The sequence below is a fragment of the Bos taurus genome, chromosome 26 (assembly GCF_002263795.3).
Source record: "Bos taurus isolate L1 Dominette 01449 registration number 42190680 breed Hereford chromosome 26, ARS-UCD2.0, whole genome shotgun sequence".
NCBI lineage: Eukaryota > Metazoa > Chordata > Mammalia > Artiodactyla > Bovidae > Bos > Bos taurus.
The window spans coordinates 42,032,301-42,058,203 of record NC_037353.1 but is presented as its reverse complement, the minus strand read 5'-3'; the positions used below and the strand labels follow the sequence as shown (position 1 = coordinate 42,058,203).

General features: G+C 50.1%; 1 protein-coding gene and 1 long non-coding RNA gene across 27 annotated transcripts in view; both read right to left on the bottom strand.

Moving 5' to 3' along the window:
* Positions 1 to 25,903, bottom strand: part of TACC2 (transforming acidic coiled-coil containing protein 2) — a 234,999-nt gene that overhangs the window by 54,424 nt on the left and 154,672 nt on the right. For 4 of the 26 annotated variants that reach the window (XM_010820120.2, XM_005225829.3, XM_003587903.4 and 1 more), the window contains exon 1: positions 23,026 to 23,261. The exons of the other annotated variants lie outside the window; for them this stretch is intronic. In XM_010820120.2, the coding sequence (XP_010818422.1) occupies positions 23,026 to 23,093 (68 nt within the window). In that variant the 5' untranslated portion in view covers positions 23,094 to 23,261. Of the gene's footprint in view, positions 1 to 23,025; positions 23,262 to 25,903 lie in introns of those variants that run through there. 26 annotated transcript variants of the gene reach the window in all.
* Positions 11,977 to 23,019, bottom strand: LOC132343970 (uncharacterized). Its single transcript, XR_009493015.1, has 2 exons — positions 13,438 to 23,019; positions 11,977 to 12,614 (listed from the first exon to the last, which is right to left on the bottom strand). It is a non-coding gene; the product is annotated as an uncharacterized lncRNA (long non-coding RNA).

The following is a 25,903-nucleotide window of genomic DNA, read 5'->3' as shown; positions in this document are numbered from 1 at the left end:
TTCCCAGGGGTATCAACACACTGGCTGCAAAGGAAAATGCAATCACAAAGGGGAAGAGTATCCTCAGGGACAGAGGAGTCCCGCAGACCTGGTGATGGCCAGTTGTGAACTGACTAAAGTAAGAAACAGGAACCAACTAGATAACTCAAGCAACAGTGGAATTTATTAAAAGGCTATGGTGGCTGAGGAGTCAGATTTGAAGAGACAGGACTAAGCATCCAATTGGCCCACCTTGGGTCGTATGTTCATCATTTAGCTAGAAGAAGGTGTGAGTGCTGAGTGCTCGGTCACTAAGTTGTGTCTGACTCTTGCTACCCCATGGACTGAAGCCTGCCACCCTCCTCCATCCGTGGGATTATCCAGGCAAGAATACTGGAGTGGGTTGCCATTTCCTCCTCCTGGGGATCTTCATGACCCAGGGATCAAACTCGCATCTCCTGCATCTCCTGCACTAGTAGGCCGATTCTCTACCACTTAGCCACCTGGGTAAGCCCAGAAAGGGTGAGGAACCCTAATAAATAAGCAACCCATAACACTTCCTGGAGAAGGAAATGGGAACCCATTCCAGTATTCTTGCCTGGAGAATCCCACGGACAGAGGAGTCTGGTGGGCTACAGTCCATGGGGTTGCAGAAGAGTCAGACATGACTTAGCACGACCCAGACTCGATAGAATGGGGGAGACAGACTGTCCCCCAAAGAAATCAGAAGTTGGAATGACTGGAACGCTGTCCACAAGCTCTCACTACACTATAACCACGTCACTTGCTGCAACTGTGTCAGCTTAGACAAGTCCCTTGACCTTCCAGGCCCTTGGATTGCTGCCCAGTAAGTGGGAATAAAAACAGTGAGGATACTGCTCTCCACCTTACTACTGCAGCTCGGATTCTTTTCTTTAATCTTTATTTATTTATTTGGCTGCACCGTGTCTTAGTTGTGGCACGTGGGATCGAGCTCTCTGACCGGGAATCAAATCTGGGCTGGGAGCTCAGATCCTCAGCCTCTGGACCAGCACGGACGTCCCTGCAGCTCCGGCTCTGCCCTTGGCATCCAAGCATTAGAAATTCTGGGAAATGTGATTTGCTAGCTAGTTAAGACTCCCATGTGGTCAGAGCTCCTGAGTTAGCCATGAAAGAGAATCTGGAGGCCACACACAGTGTGGGAGGGCTGTCCTGCCAGGTGGTCCGTGGACACGAGTGTATCCAGGAGAACGTGGACCCTGTCGGAGCTGCGCCGAGCTGGACTTCACCCTTCCCTTGAGATGCACACAACCCACTTCGCCAGGGACGGGGAGAAGGCTTGGTGTGGCACTGTGCACACGTGGCTGTGTACACAGGCGCCCAATGAACCCCGCTACCCCTCCCACACACACACACACAGCACAAGCTGTGAAACTGACTTAACTGCAATGACACCAAGTACTTAGCAAAGGGGAAGGGACTCTCAGTGGCCTCAGGCCCCACTGCAGGTAGTAAAGAATCAGCACTGAATGGGCTCTGGGCTCTTGACGCCACAGATTTGTAACTGGATCGTGTTGTGCCTTCCTGGAGAAAGGCCAGACTGACTCAAGTCTTAGGAAAAATAGAGCGAGAAGGGACTCAGGCAGCCTTTTTATGTTCTTGCTTTCATACACTGATAGCCCTGAAATCCCATCTTTGTAGCCTAACTCATTGCTTGAGTAACCTAAATTGGCATCTGTAAACTCAAATTCTCAAAAAAAAAAAAAAAAACCTAACTGGAAATAAGACGTTCATGGTGATGGAAGTCGCTCAGTCATGTCTGACTCTTTGTGACCCTGTAGACTGTAGCCCGCCAGGCTCCTCTGTCCGTGGAATTCTCCAGGCAAGAATACTGGAGTGGGTTGCCATTCCCTTCTCCAAAGACATTTATGGATGCTAGTGGAAAAAAAAAAAGACTGTAAAAGACACAAGGAGGCGCTTCTGACGGGCTGTCATTTAAAAGTCCTTCTCTTCTCTCCAGCGAGAACTATAGAACACCCTACCTAGTGAGAAGCCTCTCAACATGCAGGCAGTATCTTCAGCTGGCCAAGAGACAGCTAGTTTCCAAGAAAATACAAAAATGTCTCTGCTCAACCAAGTCATATGACCCAGAGCTTGTACTAAAGCTCCTGAACTCAGAGAAACCTCTTCTGGTCTTGTTCAACAATATACTTAGCTTTCTTTCATATACTATTCCAACAGGTTGGTGTTATGGACTGAATGTGTGTGTCTCTCCAAATTCACATTGAAACCTCATCCTCGAGGTGACAGTATTAGGAGGTGGGGTCCTTAGGAGGTGATCGGGACATGAAGGTGGAGCCCTTGGGAACAGGATTAGTGCCCTTATAAAAGACCCCAGAGAGCTCCCAGCCCCTTCTGCCATGTGAGGATTCAGTGAGAAGACATCCAGACACCAAATCTGTCCATGCCTTGAGTGTGGACTTTCCAGCTCCAGAACTGTAACATTTGCTGCTTAAGCCCATGAGCCTATGGTAATTTTTACAGCAGCCCAAACAAAGACAATTCGATAATCTGGTTTCTGAAATCAAAACAAATTAGAAGACAAAGGGTGGTGTTAAAAACAGGCAGATAAACAACATCTATAAAGAATAAGAGAAAAAAAGAGACAGAAAAACGACAGGAGAGGACGTAAAAACTCAAAAAGAGCAGTCAAGTCTGGTCAAAACTAGGACTTCCGCCAGTACCTGGCAAGTATTAATAACAGACCCTCCCTCAGAACCACATGCTGTTTACATGTACAGTCAGGAAAACTGCAAGCTAAATAATAAGTAGAAGAAGACAGCAGATTAAGGAATGTACATACAGTATGAGCTTATTTGGGATACAATAATTATATATCAACATAAACAAATACACATAAATACATATGTATATTTAATACCTATCTACCGATCCATCAGGGCTTCCCTGGTGGCTCAGATGGTAAAGAGTCTGCCTGCAATGCAGAAGACCAGGGTTCAATCCTTGGGCCGAGAAGATCCCCTGGAGAAGGAAATGGCAAACCACTCCAGTACTCTTGCCTGGAAAATCCCATTGACGGAGGAGCCTGGCAAGCTACAGCCCATGGGGTCCCAAAGAGTCAGACAAGACTGAGCAACTTCACTTACTACATACCTATGCAGAGACAAATATATACACGTACAGGCAACATGTACACAGGAGTTGTGGGTTGGGAAGATCCCTGGGAGAAGTGAAAGGCTACCCCACTCCAGTATTCTGGCCTGGAGAATTCCATGGACTGTACAGTCCATGGGGTTCCAAAGAGTTGGACAAGACTGAGCCACTTTCAAGACTAGGCAACATATATGTGTTATGATCGTAATCAGAAGAAAATGTTTAAACAGGAGGACACGTTTGGCTGGGTATAGGGGAAGATGCAGGTCTGAACAGGGTGGGGCCCAACCCAGCTGCTGGGAACACCTGGGATCTTTCCAGATCTGTTTGGCTTGTTCTCCCAGATTTCATTCTGGTCCAGGACACAAGGAATAGAACACAGCTGGGGTCTGATTAGCTGGATTATGTCCAGGTGACACTGGTAAAAGGGAAGGCGCCAACAACGAGCCTGGAGAAAGCAGACGGGCAGCTAAGATGCAGCACCACGCCCAGCCCACCCCCACTGCACAGTTCAGGGTGGACACGGCCACCTGGGGGCAAGGCCCCTGGGGGCTCCACCCTCAGGGTGCTGTGGGGCCACAGTCCAGGTGCTCTCACAGCCTGCAAGAAGCACCCATCCTTCCACCCTCACCTTCCACACTCAACAAGCATTCTTCTGGTAACAAGGTGGTCTTCCAGGCAGGTACCTGGGTCCCAGGATGCGGATGTCCCCACCAGGGACTCCGAGGCCCAGGCTGCTCATCTCAGCTGATACTGTGCAATTAGCACCTCGGAATATCCTTATCCACCCTCTCATGTGATCCTCACAATAGGGCAGGCCTGTGGATTTCACTCCATGACAATTTCAGCAGGACCTGTCAGATGCTGGGCACCTGGGCAGCTGAGTCAGATCAGCTTCCCGCTCTCAAGAAGCACGCTTCTTCTTCCCACTCTCAAGGCTCAGTGACTTGTCAAAGGCTTGAGCCAAGACTGGAGCACGTCCTCCATCTCTCACCCTAACCAGGAGCCATCCTCACATCCGAGGGGCTCCTGGACGGCGACAGGCTGTGCTCCTCACCTGCAGTTCAGCCCCTGGTACATTCGGATGCCGTCGGTTTCCCTGAGCATCGTCCCTTCCAAGGTGAGAGATGAAACGGAGTTTCTGCATCTGGATCCATACAGGCCACTGGGGCAGCCAGCCAGGCCAGCCTGGGCCTCCCGCCCCGGCCCACCCTCTCCCTTTGCTTTCGTTTGTTGTTTAGTTGCTAAGTCATGCCCAACTCTTTTACAATCCCACGTTCTGTCCGTAGGATTTTTCAAGCAAGAAGACTGGGATGGGTTGCCATTTCCTTCTTCACCCCCTCCTTTTGGCCATACCTTAATCCCCTCCCTCATTCAAGCAGTGGGCATCTAAGCTTAAGGTTCTGGGAACCTACACGGAGTGAGAGGGGAGGTCACGGGCCACCCAGACCTCTGGGGTCAGGAAAGTGGCCTCTGCCGGGGAGCAGAACAGTGACCCTGAGTGAGGCATGTGGAGACCCTGAGGTTCTGACAGCTGAGCACGTGCCTCCAGAAGTGGTTTGGGTTTTGCTGTATTTCTTTTATCTGAACAAATATGTTCCGCTTTCTGCTAAGCAGAAAGATGCATTCTGCGGAAAACCTCTTCCCCAGCTCTGCGAAATGAATAACTTGTGGTCCTCTGTGGGTCTCGATGAGCCTCAGTCATGATGCTGCGCATAGAAACAGATGCACAAACCTCGACTCAGCATGGAGTGGCCAGAACACTTAGGTAAGAAGTCCGATGTTTTAAAAGCTTTAAAAGCTCCCTTTTTACCACGGACTGCAAACAGTGCTTCTGTACAATAGAGAGGAGGACTTCAATCCTCTGTCCCTTTCTTTCCCATCTCTTTACACGATAAAAAGGAGAAAGAACAGCTTGTAAACAGCATGCCAGTTGCAGAGAATAAGTATTGTTCAACGCCTTGAAAATGTGCTTTTCCCTTGAGGCACTGCCTGTCTCAGTTTATTGTCACGCCCTTTTCGCTCATACATAATGCAGCGACATCAATCCAGTCTTTGACCCACTTATTAAAAATTCTGAACTGATGAAATCTAAATGAAAGCACTTTCTTTGTGTATAATATATGAACTTATTATTCTTATCATTTCGTAAATACACACAACAGAACACGCACTGAATATAAAAAATGAGATCAACAGATTTGGTTCCAAAATTCCTGCTCTGCCACCTGTTAAACACTCAGGACAGTTTCCACAACATCTCCGGGGCCTCAGTCTCCTCGTCTATGCAGTGTGGTTAGTAGCCGGTAATAGGTGGTGGTAATAGCCACCAGCCACATGGGGTGGTTTTGGGAAGTGAGTTTACACCTGGAAAGTGCCACGCACAAGGCCAGGAAGTTAGAACACATTTACCCTCGCCAGTCCTCAAAGTGTTAAAATTCTACAACCAAGATCATTATATCCATCACCTAAACATAATTCAGAGAATTAGAATAAGTTAGAGAAACACTAAGCGTAGTGTTCTTTCTTTAAAGCCCCCTGTAGTCAGGGAACAGCTGTACCAGTGATTTCTGAGTTTACAGAGTCATGAGAAAAGAGTGTGATTTTCTTGCTCTTCCCACACACCTAACACCAACCCCCGCCCCCAGACCAGCACTGCTAAAATGGCTGTGGGCGAGGAATTGTAAAATGAAGCAAGAAACTCCCCTCGAATATTTACTGAATTAATTCATTAGTTCACAGCCACTGGGAGAGGAAGTGCAATCAACAAAACAGAGGACGTGCTGACACTGGTTTGTTTCAGGCTCTGGGCTGCACTTGGAGCTTCTCTCTCTCTCTCGTTCCCTAGAAGGAAGGCTTCTTAGAGACAGACATGAAGGAGGAAGGAGCCAGACCCCACAGAGCTGGGGAAAGAAGGTTCTGGACAGAGGGAACCACAAGATGAAGTGCCCAGAGGTGAGGAGTTTGCCAAGTGCAAGGAATGGGACTAAGGCCCCAGATCTTGAGGGCACAGTGGGTGGGTGGGAGGAGAAGCCTGCCTTGAAGAGCTGGACACGGGTCGGGGTTCTACTCAGGGCAAGAGCTCACCTTGACTCGTGTTTTTATGTTTGTTTAAGTTTTTTTGTTGTTGATGTAGATCATTCTTGAAGGCTTCCTTCGTGGTTCAGAAGGTAAAGAATCCGCCTGCAATGCAGTAGACCTGGGTTTGATCCCTGGATCAGGAAGATCCTCTGGATTAGGAAATAGCAATCCACTCCAGTATTTCTGCCTGGAGAATCCCCATGGACACAGGAGGCTGGCAGGCTACAGTTCATGGGGTCGCAAAGAGTCCGACACGACTAAGCGTCTAACACATTTCTACTTTCACTTTCATTCTTAAAGTCTTTATTGAATCTGTTCTGTTTTGGGCCCCGAGGCATGTGGGATCTTAACTCTCAGATTAAGGATGGAACTCGAATCCCCTTCATTGGAGGGCGAAGTCCCAATCACTGGACAGCCAAGGAAGTCCCCGATTTATATTTCTAAAAGGTCATTCTGAAGAAACTCACTGACTAAGAGAAGGAACATATGGTTGTCAGTGTGGGAGGGGATAGTTAGGAAGCTTGGGATGGACGTGTCCACACTTCTATATTTAAAATGGATAACCAACAAGGACCTACTTCACCGCATGTGGACTTACTCAGCGTTCTGTGGCAGGGAGGGGAGTTTGGGGGAGAATGGATACGTGTATCTGAATGGCCCAGTCCCTTCCCTGTTCACCTGAAATTATCACAGCATTGTTAAATAGGCTATGTCAGCTGCTCAGTCATGTCCAACTCTTGTGACCTCATGGACTGTAGCCCGCCTGGCTCCTCTGTCCATGGAATTCTCCAGTCAAGAATACTGGAGTGGGCAGCCATTCCCTTCTCCTGGGGATCTTCTGGACCTAGGGATCAAACCCGAGTCTCCTGCATTGCAGGCAGATTCTTTACCACCACGCCCACCTGGGAAGCTGCAATACAAAATAAAAAGGTTTAAAAAAAAAGGTCATGTGGTTGTTCAGAGAACAGCAGCAGCGGCAGAAGTAGGGTGGGAGGAGGGGGAGATGATCAGATCATCAAAGAGATAGTAGAATCCAGAGAAGAAGGGGCTCAGGCCAGCAGATGAGCAAGGACCATGGTCATGAGCAGTAGCCAGAGCTTCCCAGATGCCCGTGGGAAGTTCAGAGCTGGCTGTCAGGAATGGAGCAGAGAATGCTTTCAAAAACTTCTGGTTAAACCTGTCTTTTTAATTGCACCATAACTGATACAAGGAAAGAGTTTTTCTCGACTTTGAGAGACTCTGAATCATTTTTTACACCAGTTGATATAATAACAAAAATAGCAGAGTCATATAACTAGTTTAAATATGACAAGGCTGGTAAGTAACCTCAGATTTCAATTATGTATAACAAAGCTCCAACGAACAACACAATCTCCCTCATCAAACAGGCAAACTGTCTCAGAGTTAAGGAATTTGTGACAATAAGCCAACTGGGTTAAAATAGACTCTCAGGGCTAGCCTTCTTGCCACAACACACTCAATTTCATGATAAAAGGACCAGAACATGGCACAAATCCGACCACAGTCACCGGTTATTTCTGTTCATCTTGCCTTCAAGCCCAATCACTTACAAGCATGCTCCCGCCTCCTCCCTCTCTTATTTTTAGGGCATGAGGTTAAAGGCCAGCTTTGTGCTTTGTTTTCCAAATCTCTTGCATCAAAGGCTCAAAGTTCTCCATTATCTCAAGGTTCCTGCTATGTAAAAGTCCTGTGCTTCTGGTTTCAGCTCAAAATCTTAATGTAAGATGAATAAATAACTAGGGGCTTATCTCTTCTTTGTCTCAGGATATGTGGATGGATGAGGCCACAGGACACATGAGTGGATTAGGTTAGAAGAAAAGGAAAGAATCGGGAAATTTCCTTCAAGCCTTGCCTCACAAAACTGGGGGAGCACGAATGGAGAAAATGATACATTTTGCCCAAAATTAAGATGGAAAAGCTCTGACTCTAGACATTTCCACACCCGCACTTCCTTCAAAAACCAGAAGGGTCTCATTTGCTTGGCTCAGTTGATGAGGATCAGCAGGACCACTGCGAGACCTGGTCAGCTGAGTTCACACTCCTGGATGAAAACCAACCAACCGAATCCTCATTCCACAGCCGCTAGCCTCGAGTAAACAGAAATCTTACAACAAAGGCTACAGGGACGGAAAAAGAGCATCTCGGCCAAAGAATGAAAAGTACTCAGATGTGGAAAAATAATCAGACACTTCCTAAGCACCATTTCAAGACGGAGGCCCCACAAACCCTCAATTTCCCTCTTAGACACTATTTTCACCTTAGGCCTTGGAAATCAGGAAAGCAAGTCCTGAATATTCACTGGAAGGACTGATGCTGAAGCTCCAACACTTTGGTCAACTGACTCATTAGAAAAGACCCTGATGCTGGGAAAGATTGAAGGTGGAAGGAGAAGGGGATGACAGAAGATGAGATGGTTGGATGGCATCATCGACTCGATGGGCATGAGTTTGAGTAAACTCCGGGAGTTGGTGATGGACAGGGAAGCCTGGCGTGCTGCAGTCCATGGGGTCACAAAGAGTCAGACACAGCTGAGCGACTGAACTGACTGAGGCCTTGGAAGCAATGCCTCAGAATGAGCCAAAAGGAGGGTGAGAAGGGGTGGGTATTTGTCACTCAGAACAAGGACTCCATGGGCACAAACGCTTGCCTCTGAGCCCGTAAGAGATGCTTGTCTAAGGGATGTCCAGAGGTCCACTCATCCATCTTTTTTTTCTGATGTGACTCATCTTAAAGTCTTTATTGAATCTGTTACAATACTGTTTTTGTTCTGTGTTTTGGCATTTTGGTGATGAGGCACGTGGGATCTGAGCTCCCCAACCAGGGATGGAACCCACAGCCCCTACTGGAGGGTAGAGTCCTAAACGCTGGACCGCCAGGGAAATCCCTCACCCATCTTATCATGGAGTATCCAGTGCTCTCCACCTTAGATTCTCCAGGTCCCAGACAAGAGAAGAAGACGACTCACTTCCTAACACACAGACACACTGTCAACGAGATATGTGGAGATCTCCCAAAGACACGGAATGCTGCTCTGTCACGTCCCCAGCCCCGCTGAAGGCTGAGGTCTTCAGCCTGGCGTCTCGGAAGCCCACGTGCTCGGCTGGGGTGTGTGGCATCGGCCTCCCCAGCAGGTGTGGGCTTGCTGCAGCACTTTGGCCCCCAGTTCCTCACGTGCAGCCATCACTCTGTCACGTGGGTCTCTTCTATCTTACAACCGGACTGCTCCTATTTCATAGACTTTCATCCCCAGGTTCCTTTTCTTACCAATAAAAGGTTACGTCTGGGTGTGGGGGAGCTATTCCCCAGGGCCCCTGATATTTGGGCATCCATACCATCTCCAGGAAAGCGATACCCACTTACCCCTACATCTCTGGCCCAGTCCACCCACCACCGCAGGCATTTAAGCCTCGAGGTTTAGAAGGGGTGGTCACATTTGGAGAGGTGGGAGAAAGCCAACATCCAGGAAATAACAAATATCATGTCAGGTCACAGTACGTTGCTGTTGTTCAGTCACTCAGTCATGTCTGGCTCTTTGCGACTGTAGCAAAGTCAACCCCATAGACTATAGCATTCCAGGCTTTCCTGTCCTTCACCATCTCCCAGAGTTTGCTCAAACTCATGTCCATTGAGTCGATGATGCCACCCAGCCATCTCATCCTGTTACAGTATATATTAATACTTTGAGCACAGGTTGGGAAATATAACATGTAAACCCAAGAGAGTAGGCAAAGAGAAGTAAAGAGCAGTATTAAGGCTCCCCCTCCCCGGCAGGCTGGCTCTGAGATTTAGCATCTTCTTTTCCACTTCACAAGCACTAAGGGGTTTTCCTGTTGTTATAAACCATTCAGACAAGTGATATTAATGTAGGGTACTAGTGGTAAAGAACCCGTCTTTATGTTCCCTCCAATGCAGGAGACATAAGAGACGGGTTTGATCCTTGGGTCGGGAAGATCCTCTGGAGGAGAGCATGGCAACCCACTCCAGTATTCTTGCCTGGAGACTTCAATGGACAGAGGAGCCTGGCGGGCTACAGTCCATAGGTTTGCAAAGAGTCAGACACGACTGAAGTGACTAACGATGCACACACGTGCTACCCAAGATGCTGGCATTTCAGGGCTTTCTTCAGCAGACTTCAAAGGAACTATGAAAGTGAAGAGAAAGTTGCTCAGCCGTGTTCGCCTCTTTGTGACCCCATGGACTATACAGTCCGTGGAATTCTCCAGGCCAGAATACTGGAGTGGGTAGCCTTTCCCTTCTCCGATCTTCCCAACCCAGGGATCGAACCCAGGTCTTCTGCATTGCAGGCAGATTCTTTACCAGCTGAGCCACAAGGGAAGCCCCAAAGGAACTACGTTATATTCAAACCCACAAAAAGACAGGAACAGTTCATATCATTTCTTCACATATATTCCCTTTCTTAGGTGCAGAATCCTTCTGCAACAAGGAAAGGATGGGGTGTAACCCCATTTCATGGATGTCGTAACTGAGCCGGCAATGCTTTGCGTCCAGGAAGCGGGCACAGTTCTGCATTGCAGGCAGCGGTCCACTGTTTTTTCAGGTGGTATGTGTTACCTTTGATGTATTTGTTACCCTGACCTCAGACAGTCCTCAGAGCTCAGGGGCAGGGCCAGGCGATACGGAGAGACTCACACAGAGAGGGCAGGCAGCAGAGAAGCTGCCCGCTGCATCCTCTGCCCGCTGTCTTATCAGGACCAGGTGGCCAGTGACCTCAGGGCTATAACTCAATCCCGCGGTGGCCTTGGCAGCTGGGGACAGCCCCCATTCTGCACAGTCTGGCGGGTGATAAGAGCTATGTCCTGCAGCAGGGTCAGCGATCATGGTGTATGGTCCACAGGGTGGGTTCAGACCTGTTCTCCCTCATCTGTTACTGGAACAGTTGGGTGTAAGGGGCGTGGAGAACAAGCACCTCTCCACTCCTCACATCCAGCTTCTCCATCGTCAAGGCAGCACGCTGAGCACCACCTCTCCCTAGAGTTGGCCTTGCCTTTCGCACCTGGCGGTCCTTCCCACTGACCCCACCCCGGGGTATCCCCCAGAACCATCAGCAGCAGCAAGTCTCTGGGGAAATTGCAGATAGAAGCTTCCAGCCACACATGACCATGCTCCTCCTACTCCTTACCTCTCCTGGCGCCTGGGGTCTTCTTCCAGGCCTGGCCCTGGGACCTGAAAATACTCAACTATGGGAGCCAAAACACCCGGGAATCATCCCAGGGGCAGGCTTGCCTTCCACGACACGCCTGTTAGGGCCCCAGACACAGGCTGAGCCACCGAAGGTCAGTTCATCGGCCAAGCGAGCACCAGCCCAGAGCACCAACCCGTCTCCTCAATGCCCAGCCGGGTCCGAACCCCAGCAGCTGATAGCCCATGAGGCATCCCAAGGCTAGATGGGCAGCTCCAGGAGGAACTCAGCTGCTGTAGATCAAAGAACGAGAGTCTAAACGCTACAACTCTGATGCTTTAAATTTTTCAGGGTTTTGTCCAGTTTTTTTTTTTTTGAAGGGAGTGGAGTGGGGAGGAGATCCTGTTTTCTTAGCCATCCTGATAATGACCACCTATCAATTATAGGAAACATTTTTCCTCTTTTCTCTCCTTCTATTTATTTATTTATTTATTGCTCTGGACCTTTATCGTTTTAGCCATTTTTAAAAAATTGAAGTATAGTTATTATATTAATAATTTACAAAGTGGTATTAGTTTTGGGTATACAGCAAAGTGATTCAGTTACATACACATCTATATACATTCTTTTTCAGATTCTTTTTCCTTACAGGTTATTACAAGACAATGAATACAGTTCCCTGCGCTATGAACAGTAGGTCCTTGTTGGTTATTTATTTTATATATAGTAGTGTGTACCTGTTGATCCCAAACTCCTAATTTATCTCTCCCTGCCCTCTTTCTTAAAGTCAGTTTGAAGTTTTGGTTTTCCTAGTGCCAGCAAAGGTGCCCAGCAGAGGCCACAGGCAAAGCCCTGTGAGAAAGAGACACACTCGGGCTGGAGTTCCATTCTGACCCCTGCACCACCCACACCACCCACCATCTGTCTCTCACACACTCTCTGGGCAGCCCTGCCTCTTCCTTCTCCCCAGGAGCAGAGTTCCTTGGAGACGATACCATGAGTGTTGACCTCACTCCCCCAGCAGCCCTGCTGGGCAGGGAAGTGTCTTCAGGGTCAGTCTTTCTCCCCTCGGGCATTAAAGGAAATGAACACAGTCACAGGATCCTCTCTGAACAAAGTCGGGCTGGGAAATTCCACGCAAGACCACATGTGTGCAGATGTTCCCAAAGTAAAGCCAGGCTCTCCTGCCTCCTTCCTGGAGGGAAAATACTTCCAGACCGCTCCCTTTAAAGGCGAGTCCCTTTAAAGAGAACAATGAATAATTAGTGCATCCCACCAAGGCCCTGACAAAAGAGCAACTCTCAGATGCTGCAGCCCTCTTTGATCCAAATTGCTTCCGAAGTCCCCAAAATCCAGATCCAAACCCCATTAAAGATGGAGGCTGCATGCGAGGTGGGGGTGGGGAGTTGCAGAAAGGATGGCTCCTCCTGGGCGGGCAGTGCTCATGGGCTGGCAAATATCAGCATGATTTTCTCCCCTGGCCTCGATTAACAGTGGCTGGGTGTTTAATAATGTCAGATTCAACATAGATGAACTTCAGCCACCTCCCACTTGGATAAACAAGGTAAATACCCGCTTCCCTTAGAAACTGACCTCTGGAACATCCCTGAGATGATGCAAGGAATAAGAAAAGAAAAAGACATGTGAGGGCAAAGACACAAGCTGAGACTGGCCTGGACCAAGGGCCCCGTCAGTCATTTTTATCCCCAAATAAACTATCCACTACATTTTCTCAGCAGGTAGAGAATTTGCACTCTCAAGAGATTTCACTGGGAACACACCTCTGATTCCAGTTCACCAAATGATTTATCTAAATATATTGTTTTAGGGATTTCCTTGGTGGTCCAGTGGTTAAGAATCTGTCTTCCAATGCAGGGGATGTAGGTTTGATCCCTGGTCCCGGAACTAAGATCCCAAATGCCGCGGAGCAGCAAAGCCCAAGAAGCGCAACTGGAGAGAAGTCTGCGTGCCACAACAAAGAGCCCGTATGCCGCCAAAATAAATAAATAAATATATATTTTTCAGCAAATTGGAAGTTAAAGGGAAAAGATTAAAAGGATTACCTGACTGAGTCTGAATCGTGACTAGCAGGAAAGGCCTGAGTGATATTTTATGAATGATATGCACTCATGAGACAAACTTTCTGTTAGGAAAAAGTCCCTGTGATATCTAAGATCCTGATGCTTCCAGCTCTAAAATTCTCAGGCTCTGGAACTCCAGCAGCACCTTGAAGGAAATGAAGCTGGGATACTGACTGCAACCTGAGTCCAGCAGTTGGCCTGAGCAGTCAGTCCCAGAAGGACACAGAGCTGCTAGGATCCGCCTCAGAGCAGGGCTGGAGCAAACCCTGGGCAGAAAGGCCACCCCCACCCCTGTTTCCACCCCACCCTCCCCGGCCCAGAGCCAGGAGCTGCTGCTGCTTCCATTTAAGGAGAAAGCAGGGAACATTGAAAGCAGTAAAGGGAACATTCCTTCTAAATAAGGAAGGTTGGCAAGTACAAAAAAACCTGCGGGAAGTCCACCTCTCCAACAGGTAATTCATCGCACAGCCGTGGGACGCAGTGTGCACAAGGCCCACCTTCCCGACCCCAGGAGGTGCTTTCCTTTGCCAGGGCAAAGAGTGAGAGAACAAAGGCAATTTGCCACTCACAGCCCAAGCCCAGTTTCCCTGCAAGCCTCTGCTCTGCCTTATCTACCTAGCAAGCAGCAGCTTCCAAATGGACAAGGAGATGAAAGGAAGGAAAAGAGACCAGCTGAGAGATGGACAGAGACACTCTCAGGGGCACAGAGGTTTGGGAGACAACAGACATCCAAGAGAAACAAACCATCCAGGAGGGGAGAGGAAAAGGCTATGGTACGTGTCCAATGGTGACCTGAGTAACCTGCAGGCTACAGTGCATGCTGGGATATTCTGCAGGAGCATTGAGGCAGGGATGTGGGCTTTCCAGGTGGCTCAGTGGTAAGGAATCCACCGGCCAATGCTGAAGACAGAAGAGACTCATGTTCGATCCCTGGTCCAGGAAGATCCCCTGGAGGAGGGTATGGCAACCCACTCCAGTTTCCTTGCCTGGAGAATCCCATGGGCAGAGGAGACTGGCGGGCTACAGTCCACAGTATCGCAGAGTTGGACATGGCTGAACGACTGTGCAAGACGCACATATGTGCTTCCTTTAACCTGGTGATCTGGCAGGATCCTGAGGTGTCACACAGTAGTGACAGGAAGGTTGAGGGTTGAACCGGCTGTCTTCCTGGGTCAAGTCCCACAGAACCTTAATGCCCAGGGTCCAGCTGAGTCTCTCCCTGCCCCTGTAAGCCCCTCATTAGCACAGCCCAGTGTGGAGCAGATATGCCTAGAATTCTTTTTGCTAGTGAGACATTCATTCATTTATTCATGCATTCATTTATTTAACAAATTGTTTACTGAAAAAAGGGATATGGGCACACAAGCATAAACAAATAGAATTATAGTAACAGAAAAGACCCTGATGCTGGGAAAGATGGAGGGCAAGAGGAGAGATGGGGCAACAGAGGATGAGACGGTTGGATGGCATCACTGACTCAATGGACATGAGCTTGAGCAAACTCAGGGAGATAGCAAAGGACAGAGAAGTTTGGCGTGCTGCAGTTCATGGAGTTGCACAGTCAACATGACTTAGCGACTGAACAACAACAATGGAAAAAGGCTTCCCTGGTGGCTCAGAAGTAAAGAATCCACCTGCCAATGCAGGAGACTTGGGTTCAATCCCTGGGTTGGGAAGATCCCCTGGAGTAGGAAATGGTAACCCCCTCCAGTATTCTTGCCTGAGAAATCCCATGGACAGAGGAGCCTGGTGGGCTACAGTCCATGGAGTCAAAAAAGAGTCGGACATGACTTAGCAGCTAAACAACAAACAGCAACAATAATGGAAAAGAATATGAAAAAGAATATATGTCCATCTGAGTCACTTTGCTGTACAGCAGAAATTAAATACATGGTTCGATCCCTGGGTCGGGAAGATCCGCTGGAGAAGGAAATGGCAACCCACTGCAGTATTCATGCCTGGAAAATCCCATGGACCGAGGAGCCTAGTAGGCTACAGTCCATGGGGTCGCAAAGAGTCGGACACAACTGAGTGACTTCACTTTCACTTCACTTTAAATACATTCATTATACTTCGAGAAAATTCAAATACATAAATTAAAAGCTAAAAAAAAAACCAAAACAAAACCCAAGGACAATGCCCTCACATGGCTCACATCCTGATAACAACAGTTAAAGACACAAATCAAGAAACTCCACCTTCCGCTAAGTTTTACAAAGGCCTCAAACAAGAGTGAAGACTGAGCTGTGATGACCGTCTGCTGCAACAGCCACTTGCCATATGTGGCTATTTTAACTTAAATTACACTAAATAACATTAAAGATTCAGTTTCTTGGATGCACTATCCACATTTCAAGTGTGCAAGAGTCAAGTGTGGCCAGTGGCTACCATATGGGACAACGAGAACACAGGATCTTTCCATGGTCACAGGCTCTACTGGACAGCATCAGAGAGTGAGGGCACGGAAATCCACCGAGAATGGAAGCTGAGGAAGGAGCCGGCCATGCCAGCATAGGGCAGAATGCTTCCTAGACAGCTTGCTGCATGTGCAAAGGCCCCGGGGCAGGTGGGCATTGAATGTTCAGAGAACTGACAGGTGACCAGTGTGCTAGCGGGCTCCAACACGAGACGAAAAGCAACAGCAAGCAGACACAGTGAAGAACCATCATCTGAACTGTTTTAGGAAACAGGGAGGTAAGGGAAAAGGACAAGGCTTGACCACCAGGTTTCTGCTCAGAGAAGCTGGGAGGTGACGTGCCGCATGCTGAGATGGGGAACTGGGGTGAGGGCTGGGTCACTTTATATATACTTTATTTGTTTTTGATACAAGGAAGGTCATCCATTCTATTTTGGACAAGTTAGGCCTGAGAGCTCCATGAGAAACCCTAGAGGAGATACAAAGTAAGCAGCTGGATAAGCATGGTGCTCAGACAACACGGGAGGATATAAACGGGGGCATTCTGAGTACATCATGGTACTATATCCATGAGTGTGGAGGAGACGTCTTAAAGAAACAAAGAAGGTGGCCCAGGCCGAAGACTCGAGGACTCTAGTGTTGATAAATGGCCATGAAGTCATGAGGGGTGAGGACACGGGTCCAAAGCCCTATACAATCAGGTGCCAGCAAAATACAACTCACTGTCTCTTTTTGTAACTAAAGCGTAACTGGGACGTTGATTTACTAACTGTCCGCAGCTGCTTTCACACTCTCAGGGCAGAGCTGAGTTGCTGCAAGAGAGACCTTACACCCTGCAAAGCCAGTCTGGCCCTTCACAGAAAGTGCCTGTCAACCCCTTGACTTAAGCATGGAGTGCCCTCAGTCTCCGTATCTATAAAATGGGGGCAGAAGTGCCTGGGTCGCAGTAATGGATGTGTGTCTGTAATGGGAAACACCTGAGTCTACTCAACAAGGCTAAGAGAGGAGCTCTTCATTCTCAAAGCATCCGGCGTTGTTTCCACGTTGGGCAAAAGCACCCAGTACCCACCCGCTCTCTAGAAACAACTGCTAAAATGAATTTGTAAATACAAACAGAGCCAGTGTCATCCAAGCCACCACTTCCAACGTAGAATGGATGTATACTGAGCGGTTCTAAGTCAGCTCTTTGTGGCCAGCCAGTCTCCCTCTGACTCCCATCCAACCTGAAACAAAAGCATGAGTCCATGAACAACTGGTTTTCATGGAAAAAAGTTGTTTACAAAGCCTATGTCCTCATCATTAATCTTAGCGGAAGAGGACAGAATTGTTCACCATCCTCTGCTTACCCCGGAACACTGCCCCAGCTCAGGCTATCCATCTGGCAAGAACAGCCAATCATATTGGCTATTCAGACTACACTGGTTCCTAGGCAACCAGAACTATAGCCACAGAAACAGGCTGTTGATGGCAGGAAGAAACATGAAGACAGGGACAGAGGGTTGATGCAGAGAGTGCCCTGAAGCCAATGACCTAGACGAACACTTGCCCACAGTCACTTAATCCATCTCCCAATCCTAGCTGCTCACCCGCCATCAGCAGACGCCCTGCCCAGGGCCCCAGCAGAAGCAGGTGGCATCACTCCCCGGATCACTGGCAGCTACCTGGATGGCTTCAGAATGTTCCTGCCTTCGGCCCACCTTAGAGAAGCCAGCAGATAAGCAGAGAGAAGATAGGAAGGGCCAAGATCCTTCTGGACACAGGGCCCATGATGGAGATATTCAGAAATGATAACCAAGGAAAAGTACCTGCTGTGGATGGACTCACTGCTTATGTCTCCCCAAAATTTGTTATGTTGAAACTCTACCCCTCAATGTGATGGTATTAGGAGGTGGGGCCTTTGGGAGGTGATTAGGTCATGAGGGGGCTTCCCTCATAACTCAGTTGGTAAAGAATCCACCTGCAATGCAGGAGACCCCAGTTCGATCCCTGGGTCGGGAAGATCCCCTGGAGAAGGGAAAGGCTACCCACTCCAGTGTTCTGGACTGGAGAATCCCATGGACTTATTGTCCATGGGGTCGCAAAGAGTCGGACAGGACTGAGCGACCTTCACTTTCACTACTTTCTAGGTCATGAGGGTCAGAGAAGGCAATGACACCCCACTCCAGTAATTTTGCCTAGAAAATCCCATGGACTGAGGAGCCTGGTAGGCTACAGTCCATGGGGTGGCGAAGAGTCGCACACGACTGAGCAACTTCACTTTTACTTTTCACTTTCATGCAACGGAGAAGGAAATGGCAACCCACTCCAGTGTTTTTGCCTGGAGAATCCCAGAGACGGGAAGCCTGGTGGGCTGCCGTCTATGGGGTCGCACAGAGTCGGACACGACTGAAGTGACGCAGCAGCAGCAGGTCATGAGGCTGGAGCCTTATACGGGCATCAGTGCCCTTGTAAGAAGAGAACCTGAGTGCTTGCTCTGCTGTTTTTCACTGCCTTGATGTCTGAGGACAAGATGAGGACAAGGAGACAGCCGTCCATAAACCAGGCAGCGGGTCCTCACCACACACTGACATTGGATTCTGCCGCCTCCAGAACTATGAGAAATACCCATCTGTTGTTTAAGCCGTGTCCTCTGTGGTATTTTATGTTACAGCAACCTGAACTAAGACAGCACCTTTGGGACTCAGGCAACGCCCATTCTACAAACAACTTTACAGCTTATTCAGTTTCGGGGGAAAACAGCTCATCCTTTCATCCAACCATAATATCCAAAGTGAAGTATCTGCTTCTAAGAACTGAGAGGCCCACAGTCAAGATGCTGTCACTGAAGCTAAATGACTTAGCCAAGGGTCGCCTTAAGAAGTAAGACTTTGAAAGAAATCCAATGAGACCTAAAGAAAGCTCCTGCCAGGAGCCCCAGCAGCCCTTTCTGGGCTTCTGAGCAACAGACATGCTGGCAATTTTCAGATGCAGAAGCATTCCTGCCTTTCCTGCTGACTGGTGCCTCTGTCTTCTCAGGGTCTTCACAGACACAGAACCTCACCCCTGAGAAGCCCTAAGAGGCAGGCCGGGCAAGCTCGGAGCCGCTAGACCCTCTCGACAGCCCCCAGACTGAGAGAGAGAGGAGCCACACGAGGATGGGAAAGACCAAAACTCCACTTTCCCATCTGTGACCACAGCCGCCCAGAGAGCTCCAACCCCATCCCAGAAGCACTCTCCTGGTGCAGCTGGCGCCCAGGGCCTCTCGGGTCCTGGGCACTCTCTCAGCTATAATTCCGATCCCAGCCCAAACTCATCAACGTTCCCCCAGATGCGCTCCTAAATTCCACTTCCTTGTCTTAGCAAATGCCACATCCTCTCCTTGGACATCTAAGCATAAATCCTCTGCTTGTATTCCCCGCTGTCTTTATAACCTTCCCTTCCCTGCTCATCAATCACTGTGGCCTGTTGCTTCATCGTTCATCACTTCCCGCCATCCCTCCTGGCCCTTCTATTTTGCTGCTCACGGGTCCACACAGGCAGCAGTTTCCCTATCTGAGATTTTGGGTTTTTTTTTTTTGGGTCATGAGCAGTGCCACAGCTGAAGCAGGCTAAACTCGCCCATACAAGCACCACTTTTACCCTCAGATGCTGATGGCCCTTGGCTGTCCCTGCAGAGCCAGGGTGTGGGGATCTGCAGGAAGCGGAGGGAGCCCCCGGGATGGGGGTCTCTGGCTACACAAAAGACAGAGCACTTAACGCTGCTTTTCTTAGCAGAAGCCCAGCCTCGAGGGGCTGCAGCGGAAGGGGGGCACAGCGGCGGGGTCTAATCGATGGACTCAGATCACATTGACTCAAGTACTTCCCGTCCCTTTCCTGTGTGTGTCCCATCCGTCTGTGCTGAGAAGTGTCTTCTGCAGTGGAATTCTCCTCTCCCTGACTCCCCCCCACCGCCCCCCTCCCCCCGCCGTCTTCTATCTGGAAACAAAGGCTACTATTGCTACCAGAACTTCTTTTCCAGATAAGAAAGCGGCAGTTAGAGAAGTGTCCAGCAGTTTCTCAGGAACCCAGATGGAGGGACTCACCCGGATGGAGAAGCTCAGGGCTTCTCAAAATTTCCTGCCTAAAAGTCATCCAGGCGTCTTTACAAATCACTGGGTAAATGGAGATTCTGACTTGGACTCAAAGGTGGGCCCTTTGATTCTGCCTTTCTAAGAAGCAAAGCAGAGGGTGATGCTGCCCTCCGAGGAGGAGTGGACCATCCCAGGAGTCACAGGGATTTCAACACGTGAACCTCCATCCCCGCCTCCCCTCCCAATCCCATGTGCCATCCTGCACCTCCAGTCTGCTGCTGCACCCCAGAGGGGAGACACAGGACTCCCCCTCTTCCTCCTTTCTTATTCTACTGCTCTCCAGGGACAGAATGAAGCTATCAGTTGGGGCTACAAAAGCTGCCCAAAGGCACCCCAAACCTGAACGCAGAAGCACAGAAATCCTGCAACTAAAAGAGAAAATATTCTGCAGGGACTTTTAAAACATCCCCGTCTTCGGTTTCACTCTTACCCAGGTCCTCCTTGATTTGCTCTTTCACAGGGAACCATCATAGAAAAAGAGACACAGGTTCAGTCTAGTTACCAGCTGTCATGGACTGTACCCCGCCAAAGCAGCTTGTGCTCCCTGAGTTCCTCTCCACTCCTGCAGCCCTGACAGCATTATCCTTCAGTGGAAGCTTCTTTCCTGCCACAGACCACACATGGCTACCCTGTCTTATTATTCTTCACAAGCATGTGACTTTAGGTGCACGGAAAGGCACTCTCTTAATACACTTCTTAAAATCTCTAGACTGGAAATAAGCAAATGGATAGTAGAAAAACTCCCAGTTATTCAGACAGCAGAGATGCGATTTTAGAGAATAGTTGCCAGGTATGGAACCAGCCCCAATCATTTCCACTCTCTCCATTTTTAAAAAACAAAAGTGTTAGGGGATGGAGGGTGGGATTCTGTGAAGGAGTAAATACACTATCTTAAAGATTTAAAGACATTTCAGAAATAGTTTCAAGGAGAGAAGACTCTGGCTAGTACACATGGACCGGCTCATCCAGGCAATATTTGAGAAGGAGCTTCCATTACAACGTGGCCATTTGGCCTGGAGTTTTATTTAAACACCCTGGTAGGTGGGCTTCCCAGGTGGCGCTAGTGGTCAAGAACCCCCCTGCCAATGCAGTGAGACATAAGAGATGTGTGTGATCCCTGGGTCAATCATGGCAACCCACTCCAGCATGCTTGCCTGGAGAATCCCATGGACAGAGGAACCTGGTGGGCTCTAGTCCACAGAGTCTCAAAAGAGTCAGACATGACTGAAGCAACTTAACACACACTTCACTGGTGGCTCAGAGGTAAAGAATCTGCTTGCCAATACAGGAGATGTGAGTTCGATCCTTGGGTTGGGAAGATCCCCTGGAGAAGGAAATGGAAACCCATTCCAGTATTCTTGCCTGGGAAATCCCATGGACAGAGGAGCCTGGAGGGCTACAGTCCATGGCGTCACAAAAGAGTCAGACACGGCTTAGTGACTAAAACAATGATAACATCCCCCTAGGGTGGACTTAGGACACCTTATCCCAGCTTCTATCTAACAGAATCTCTCCCAACTCAGCCCTCAGCCAACAGAAGCCTGGTCATTTATTAACTCAACTGGGAAAGAGGGCGGGGACACTGGGGACACGTGAGCTGAATCCCTTATGGCTGAGGAGCGGATTTTCCCAAACACATGGTCACAGTATCTTTTTCGTGTCTCCCGAAAGCTTTTAGACAGATCTGAGCCCTGAGAGCTAGCTAGCTCAGTAGCTGATTAGCGCCTACCACTCTAACTGATTTTCAGTTTAGAGACTTCTCAAAAATAGGTTGGAACTGTTCTTTTCGGCTTAGGCTCAAGTCCCGGGTGGTAGTACATATTTCCATGCATCGAACAATACTACACACGAACGAAAACCAGGGCAGGCAAAGCGCAGGGCTCGTGGCACTGAAAAGCCTCCAACACGACGCACTTCCATTGTAAGATGATGCTGTCTCGAGCTACAAGGAGAAAGACAAATGATCGGTGCACACCTGCTCTTCAGAATGGTTCGCTGCTAAAGAGCTGGAGCCTGGAAAACCACGAGGCTCAGCCTAGCATTACATCACCACACTGAGCCAGGTCCTCATTGAAACCCCAGGCACAGGGACGAGTGAGGAAGCCCCACATGGCACCCCGCGTCCCTACTACAACACACAGACCAATCCCTGGAGTCCTTTCGTCTACACATCAATGGCTCCCATGACCACTTTACTGCCTCCCCACCCCCAAACCCCCACACAACACTCTTCTCTGAAACACATTCTTCTCTTTGGGAAAGGAGAGCAGGTAAGGAGGGGATGACCTGCAGCCAGATCTATTCAATAAGCCCCATCCTCCAGACAGGCCCAGGTGGGTAATGGAGATGACCATTTAAAAACGGGAACCCTAATAAGCACCATCCAGTATAAAGGCCCCACTGGCTCTTGGTTTACAGAAACTGGATGCACAGTCAAATGCTGCTTCCACCAATGGACCAATGACGAGACTGTTTGGCTGGCTTTACTAATAATAGCGAGCAGCCTTGTCCTCCGGTGTTTACCAGTCAGTGTGTGGACGCTTGGATTAACCCGACTGGACGTCTAGCGACGAAGCTCCACGCCATCCGTCTAGCTAGCTATGTGAGTGGCTGCCCCTAAACTGGTCTGTCTCCATGGGCACGGCACTGCCACCCTCAAAGAGTCTTCCCATGAGGCCCTTGTTAATGCCCGGCTGTTCCCTTTGCAGGAAATACCACTGTGCCGGGGGGGTGCGGTGTTAAGATGCAGGGAGAAGCCCCCCCAAGCACGCACTGGGCTGCTGAACAACCATCAAATTCCAGGGGGGTCATTTCTGCCCCCAGGAATCTCCAGGGGCTGCCAGATGCTCATTCCAGAGCGGGGCGCGAAACGCTAGAAGGGGAGCCACCAGGTAAAAACCACGCTAGGCTGCCCGAGAACGTCAGGGCCAGCCCCAGCTCCAGGCTGCACGGGGCATCAGGTGAGAGGATACTAACAAAGCCCCAGCACCCTCTCCTCTTGGGAGGATTCGGGGGGCCCTCCGGGGCGACGGGCGGAGCACTTACATTGCCTCGGAAGCCTCCTGGTTCAGGTCGCTGGCTGGGACTGGCTGCAGAGACTGCGACCCTCCCATCCTCGCTGCGCCCTGGAGTGCAGGCTAGCCGCGAGCAGGGCCAGCGTCCTGGCACGGTACCTCCAGCGGGAGCCCGGGCTGGGCCGGCCTGCGGCCGGGGCTGCTGCACTGCAGATGGGAGCAGCTGCTGGCATCCGGGGCGGCGGCGGCGGCGGCGGCGGCGGGGAGCTGCGGCTTCGGGGCCCGAGCCGGAGCCCGGGGAGCGAGCGCCGCGGAGGTGTGCGCGCGAGGGTGGCCGGCGCGCGCCCCCAGTGTGTGCGCGAGGGTGGCCGGCGCGCGCGGCTCTGCCCGGGGCGCGCGAGTGTGAGCGTGAGCGCCGGCGGGGTCCGAAGGGATCTGCTCTTAAAGCCCCCGGCAGCTCGGCTCCCGCGTAGGACACGGTGATGTCATCATCCGCGAGCAGCCCCCGACGCCTGCATCTTCACAAAGCTCCAGCGCTGGCTCGGGAAACCGGGCCAGGGGGAGGGCGGGCGAAGACCCTCCCTCTCTAGCCCCGAGTCGCCTCCCCCAGCCTTCCGCAGCCTCGCCCCGATCGCCGGCATTGTGTGGCTTGGAAATGCAAATACACTTCGGACCCGGGAGTCGGGGGCCCCAGGGGGTAGGGCCGCGGTGGTCCCGGCCCGGCGAACCGTGGTGGGGGGTGGGGGAGGGTATCCTCTTTCCGGCCGGCTCACCCCTCCCGGAGGGAGGCAATGGACTCTCCCAGGGCTGGGCGGGCAGGTAAACAGGCTGCCGCGGAAAATGTGCTAGACACTTGCAGTGTCCCGGTGGCTTCTGCCTTCTTCAGGCTGAGGCCTGTACCAGGGAGATGCGAGGGCCTGGCTCCCGGGTTCCCCCCTGCCACCCCCACTCCCCACCTCACCTGAGCCCAGGTCCGGCCTCCAAGGACACAGTTTGGGGGTAGGGCGGATTGGGAAAGCCTGCTACGGAGTCTGAAGCACCCCCCATCTTTAGCCACCACAGGAGGCTCCACGGAGACGCCCCTTGCAAAGGCTCATTCCCAACCGTCAGAGGTCAGGCCAGCTGAGAGGGCCCATCCGTGTCAGGCCTTTAAGACCACAAGAGTGTCCAGGGGAAAGATAGCTCTCCATGACACACGATCTAACCATCTGTCTCCGTGATTCTGAGCCCAAACCGGGCCTGCAGGAATGTCTGTGACACCCCATTCAGTGCCCCCAGCCCCCACCCCGATTCCTCTGCTGGGGCAAGCTGTGCCCGGCTAGCCAGGCCCCCTCGCCCAGCTCTGGCTGCTCCCAAACCCTCCAGACTTCCTTGGGCTCCTGGGCCTCCTCGCAGGCTACTCAACTCCTTTTGGTTCAGGAGGTTTGGGGGCCCACCTGGAAACTGACGGTCCATCCCCATTCTGAGGTCCAATCAGACTCACAATGGAATTAAAGCGGAACCTCTGAGGAAACGTAACCCACTCCAGGATTCTTGCCTGGGAAATCCCAGGGACAGAGGAGCCTGGTGGGCTACAGTCCAAGGGGTCACAAAAGAGTCGGACAAGACTGAGCTACTGAGCACATGTGATGTGTAAGTTGAAAACTCATCTTCATTTTCCCAGCATTTCTTTAGAGTCAGCCTAAAATGCATGTAACTTGTGGCCAAAACAAAAATAAAATGGAAACAAAACTGCTCAAAACATTCTGAAATGTCCTCCACATACTGAGTGTTTCCTAAAACTGTGGCTGAGGATGTTTGGACGGCTACTTTTGAAGTTGTGACTCAAATGTCAGGATGGTTCCAGAGCTTCATGGTGGGCTGACTTTCCTCTGCTGATATTTAAAATTAGTGTCAAACAGAGACCCAGAAAGTCAAAATTGTTTCCTGGGCTGCAACCACATGAAATGTCCAGGCTACATTGAGAAGGTTGACTTTTTCGAATTTATATGAAAATAGCTAATGATCCCGTCAGTCTCGCAGAGAAGGTGACTGTCAGGGGGTGGCCGGGTGAAGCTTGCTCCTGAAAGCACCTCCCATAACCTGTCACTCACAATCAGTGCCCGGAGTCACCTGGTGGCAGGGATTCTGAGCTTTGCTCATCTGGTCATTCCCAGCACCCCGAGGGTTCGTTTTTTCATCAGAAAACAGAACTCTTGGGCCTCATATGCAGCTAGAAGTCCAAAGAACCTTACCACGTGGAGCTGAAAACTTCCTAAGTGCTAACTTAGGGAAAGCTATGACAAACCTAGACAGCATATTAAAAAGCAGAGACATCACTTTGCCGACAAAGGTCGTTATGTCAAAGCTATGGTTTTTCCAGTAATCATGTACGGATGTGAGAGTTGGGCCATAAAGAAGGCTGAGCGCCGAAGAATTGATGCTTTTGAATTGTGGTGCTGGAGGAGACTCTTAAAGAGTCCCTCAGAGAGCAAGGAGATCAAGCCAGTCAATTCGAAAGGAAATCAACCCAGAGTGTTCATTGAAAGGAATGATGCTGAAGCTCCAATATTTTGGCCACCTGATGTGAAAAGCCAACTCTTTGGAAAAGACCCTGAGGCTGGGAAGGACTGAAGGCAGGAGGAGAAGGGGGCGACGGAGGATGAGATGCTTGGATAGTATCACTGACTGAATGGATATGAATTTGAGCAAACTCAGGGAGACAGTGGAGGACAGAGGAGCCTGGTGTTCGATAGTCCACCGGGTCCCAAAGGGTCAGACACAACTTAACGACCGAAGAACAACAAACCTAGACTTCACCTTTTGAGGAAAGTGACCACTTCCCTGGGCACTGATGGTATCTATGGCCTGTAGCCAAACCCAGCCCTAGGAAAATACACAGGGAAAAAATGAGAAACAACAATTAGAAT